General features: G+C 54.2%; 1 protein-coding gene across 1 annotated transcript; it reads right to left on the bottom strand.

Annotated features, from left to right (window-relative positions):
* Positions 1–3,318: 3,318 nt before the first annotated feature.
* On the bottom strand, positions 3,319–4,202 carry B0T26DRAFT_806743 (uncharacterized protein; the record flags this gene model as incomplete). The annotated part of the gene is made up of 3 exons (XM_060447199.1): positions 4,052–4,202; positions 3,801–3,987; positions 3,319–3,749 (listed from the first exon to the last, which is right to left on the bottom strand). The coding sequence occupies exons 2-3, from the start codon at positions 3,919–3,921 to the stop codon at positions 3,319–3,321; spliced, it is 552 nt and encodes a 183-aa protein (XP_060292245.1). The 5' UTR covers positions 3,922–3,987; positions 4,052–4,202.
* Positions 4,203–5,000: the final 798 nt, after the last annotated feature.

The raw sequence follows: 5,000 nt of genomic DNA, 5'->3' as shown, positions 1-5,000 counted from the left end.
GTCGATATACTGCTAGGGGACCCTTGGATGGAAGAATATAACCCCGACATTTGGTGGAAGAAGGGCGAGAAGTTCCTCGCCAGCCGCCAAGAGCACAGCCGAGGCTCGGGACGCCGAACTCGAGGAGAAAACCGCCAAGAGAACGGCGAAGGGCCACCCAAGAATACGGGTAGGAGCCAAGATCGCCTTACAGGCCAACGCAGGGATCGAAAACGGTCGACTGAGCAAGAGGAAGAGCAAGAAGAGAGGTTCATTATGCTCATCCACGCTAGCGAGCCAGATGAAGACGACTTGAGCAAGACACCGGATGAGTTCAAGGGCGTACCACACGAATACTTGAAGTACGACATCTTCAGAGAAAAGATGAGGGACGAATTACCCTCACATGGTCCATTTGACCACGAGATCAACCTCAAGGAGGGTGCGAGACTCAGGAAGCACAAGATCTACCATATGACCCCACAGCAAGATGAGGCTATGAAGGAATACCTGGATGAGAACCTACCCAAAGGCTTCATCAGGCGTTCACGGTCACCAGTGGCGTATCCAGTGATCTTCGTACCGAAGAAGCATGGAAAACTACGCATGGTTGTGGACTATCGTTCACTAAACGAAGAGACGATCAAGAATCGTTACCCGCTTCCGTTGATTACCGAGATGAGAGATCGGCTTTCCGGAGCTCAGTGGTTTACGAAACTTGACCTACCTTTTGCGTTTGGCCACATCAGGATCAAGAAAGGAGATGAGTGGAAGACGGCTTTTCGAACGAGACACGGCCACTTTGAGTACCAAGTGATGCCGATGGGCCTGACCAACGCTCCAGCATCGTTTCAGGAGATGATTGACCATACTTTACGGCAAGCGATAGACGACTTCGCTATGGTCTACGTCGACGATATCTTGGTCTATAGCAAGACCCTCAAGGAGCACAAAAAGCACGTGCACCAGGTGCTGAAAGCTCTTGCGGGAAAGGGACTCTCGGTTAATCACCATAAGAGCGAGTTCCACACGCAGAAGACGACTTTTCTGGGATTTGAGATATCGCCAGGGGAAGTTCGAATCAACCCAGCAAAGATTGCGGCAGTCAGAGACTGGCCCGCACCAGAGAACCCCACAGACGTCAAGTCCTTTATTGGATTTGTAGGGTTCTGCCGGATGTTCATTAAGGAATTCGCGGCTATCGCGCGACCGCTTCATGAACTCACCACCAAAGATACCCCTTGGGTATGGGAGGAAAGGCACCAGCAAGCCTTCGACTTGCTTAGGCAGAGGATGATCGAGGAGCCTGTTCTAAAGCTCCCCGATTTCAGCAAGCCTTTTGAAGTCGAAACAGACGCTTCAGACTATGCTTTGGGAGCAGTACTCAAGCAGAAGCATGACGGCCACAAGCACCCAGTCGCCTACATCTCTAAGGCTCTCCACGGCGCCGAGCAGAGATGGCAGATTCACGATAAGGAGCTAAAGTCGATCATCTACGCTTTTGAGGACTGGCAACCATACCTCAGTGGAACGGAACACCCCGTACAGGTGTACACCGACCACCAGAACCTCCAGCAATGGGCCAAGAAGCAGAAACTCAGCGGCAGACAGACACGTTGGGCAGAGTTTCTCGCGCCATTCAACTTCGAGATCCACCACATCAAAGGCACAGAGAACGCCAGGGCGGATGCTCTTAGCCGGAGACCAGACCACCGGGTCAAGGGCGAGCAAGTGGAGTCTCCACCGCTCTTTGAGAAAGACGGAGATGTGCTGCGCCACCCGATCGAGGACTGGTACGACTGTTGCATGGTCTATAGAGTAGACTGGGCCAACGAAAAGAAATACCAGTTTCAGGTCACTACTCCAGAGGAAGAAGAAGACCTTCCGTTCGGTACTACTACCGACGGCCTAGGCAAAGTCTGGTACGGAAACAAGATGTACGTCCACCCGGACGTCCAGGCGGAAATGATCAGGGAGCATCATAGCGCTAGGCTCAACGGGCATCTTGGGCAAGCAAAGACGCTCGCCAGAATCCAGCAATGGTACGACTTTCCCAAGATCAGAACTCGGGTGAAGGAAGTACTAGAAGAATGCGAGGAGTGCAACAAGAGCAAGGCAAAACGGCACATGCCGTACGGGCTCTTGGAACCACTGCCAGTCGCCGAAGATCCATTCAGTTCAATTACAATGGACTTCATCACCAAACTGCCACCCTCGAAGGACCCAGTTACGGACGTGGTCTACGACGCGGTTTGGGTAGTTGTGGATAGGTTTACGAAGTATTCGTACTTCGTACCCTTCAAAGAGACTTGGGATACCGCACGGTTCGCCAAGGTCTTTTGGAAGCACATCGGGTCAAAGCACGGTTGGCCAAGAGAGATCATCACAGACCGAGACAAGCTATTCGTCTCCAAGTTCTGGAAGAGTCTTACGGAAGAGATGATGACGAGAGGCAAGCCTTCGACATCACACCACCCGCAAACCGATGGGCAGACAGAGCGGCTCAACCAAATCCTGGAGACCTATCTCAGGATCTACGTCAACTTTGAACAAGATGACTGGGTTGACCTCTTACCAAGCGCGGAGTTCAGCTACAACACCGCGGTTCTGGAAGCTACCGGAACCACACCCTTCTTCAACCTCTTCAAGCACGACGCGGATCTTAGGCAGGGACCACCTGCGGAAGCACCAAGCGCGCCCCGTGCAAGAGTGGTTGCGGATCGGGTCAAGGAACTCCACGTTTACCTCCAAGGGAGACTCGAGTTAGTACGCCAGCACATGAAGGAGTACTACGACAGACACAGGCTCGAGGGACCTCGCCTAGAGGAGGGGGATAAAGTTTATCTCTCTACGAAATTTTTGACGACAAAACGGCCAAGCAAGAAGCTGGACTTCAAGAGAATTGGACCGTTCAAGATTGAGAAAAAGGTTGCGACTTTCAACTACGCACTTTCACTACCTAGCTCGATGAAGCTAAGGACTAACGTCTTTCATATTTCACTTCTGGAACCAGCACCCAAGAATGCACGACTGGAAGAAGACGTCGAAGTCGAGGACTTCGAAGAAGAATACGACGTCGAGCGAATTCTGGATTCACGACTCGTACGAGGAGAACTTCAATACCTCATTAAGTGGCTTGACTGTGGGAATGAGGAGAACTCGTGGGAACCAGTTTCACTATTGAGTTGCCCAGAAAAGATCCAAGAATTCCACCAGCAAAATCCAGATCGGCCTAAGGAGCTCGCGAAGGTAGCTCCAAGGCGCCGAACGCGGGCACGCAGATAGGGAGAGGAGTCGCGCTGTCAGACCCGACCCGGAACAAGGAAAAACAAGTGGCGGTCAACCACTTGCGGAGGGAGCAGGCAGAGGCTCAGGGGTCCGGAAGTCGAACTCATAATCGACCCCCGGTTGTCCCCAGTCGGCGGCAGCAGGAGTATCGACCAGGGCGGCCTCGGGAGCAAGGCGCGCCTCTTCGTTACGCTCCTCCTCTTCTAGCTCTGCAATGGCCGCGTCCTCGTGAGAAAAGATCTTCGCTATTTTGGCCTGGAAGGCAGCACGCTGGCGCTGGACGCGCCGGCGCCGAGCAGTCGCGGATTTTCTCTTTTCGGCAGCAGCGGCGCTCTCCGCGGCAAACTCGGCGGCAGCAGCGGCGCTCCTTTCGGCAAATTTCGCGGCCGCCGCAGCTTGTAGGGCAGCAGCCTCCTCGTCCAAGGAAATGGCTTCCTCCCCCGCAGCTTCAATCAGAGCACGCTCGCTTTGAAGCGCGCGGTCTGGACGGAATGTCAGGACGACGAATCCGGCAAAGTCGGAGGAAGACCTACAGTCAGGCCCGTTAAGGCCGCAGCGCATGTTCCCAGCGCGGGTGCATTCAGCACAGCGCTTGGCGTTCGGAGGAGCCCGACAGGTCAGGGACTTCTCGCGGCACCGCATGCAGGAAGGCATAGCTTCGTCGGATAAGGAGTAGTTGTTAGCGCGTGTGTCGACGTAAGGTGCTTTCGCAATCGTTTTCTTAGGAAGGAAACTCATGGTTAGCCATACGCCGTTAGGGCGTTGTAAGGAGGAAGGGACTCACTCTCTAGGGTGTTCGGTCGCTAGTAGTCGTTGGCTTCGGGACGAAGCCTAGAGAGGAGGGGCATCGTGTTACGATCCTGGTTCAGGCGCGCAGGAGGCTGCACGGAGCCTCCCGCTATTGGCTGACGCAAGGAAGTGGGGTAGTTCCCCGCTTCGCTCAAGTGCAGCCAATAACGGGGCGGTCAGTACGATCAGCATGGTCAGGGCGATCAGTGAGGGAACTGATCGCACTGAGCACACTGACCGCACTGATCACCTAGGACCAACGCTCTGATTGGTCCGCCTTAGATAGATATATACGACGACCGTAGCCACGGTCTCAGATAGTTCTTGCTTGGTTCTTCAAGCAAGCAATACACATTCACTGCACTCATACACTTTGAGCGGCATTCCGATTTGACTGTATTACCCGTGCGATAGGAGCTTGCCCTTTGTTCTATCTTCATAATTACCAACCCCAGCATTCTGTGGAGCCCGTGCTCCCTTACAGACAGACGACCCTAACAGTCGAGTGGTTTGTAATACCTGGCCCTCGCAAAGGAAGGTGGGCGAGGGCCACTATTTATATACATAGTTGGGTGGCTCAATCTGGCGGGTGCCTGGGCCGGGTGTTTGGGGCCAGCTGGTCGCCTGGGCCGGGCCAGCTGTTTGGGGCCAGCTGGTGGCGCCTGGGCCGGACCGGGCGTTTGGGGTGCTCTTTCCTTACAATTCGACTGGCATAACACGCAGTATAACCGTAACCTGTATTGTGGAATCTAAAGCTAAAGAAGGAAAAGGAAGATGTTGCGGGGAGCGGGCAAGGCGCGGAGTTCTAGGTATGGTGCGGACCACGTGATAGGTACGCACAGACCACACTCCAGCACTACGTCATTGACACCACCACGGCACCCGCCGTGACACTACCGTCCTGTCTCGTTCCTCGGAAAGTTCAATGCCTATCTCTCGGCATC

The sequence above is a fragment of the Lasiosphaeria miniovina genome, assembly GCF_030549165.1.
Source record: "Lasiosphaeria miniovina strain SMH2392-1A chromosome Unknown B0T26scaffold_7, whole genome shotgun sequence".
Lineage (NCBI taxonomy): Eukaryota > Fungi > Ascomycota > Sordariomycetes > Sordariales > Lasiosphaeriaceae > Lasiosphaeria > Lasiosphaeria miniovina.
This window is presented reverse-complemented; position numbering and strand designations above follow the sequence as displayed.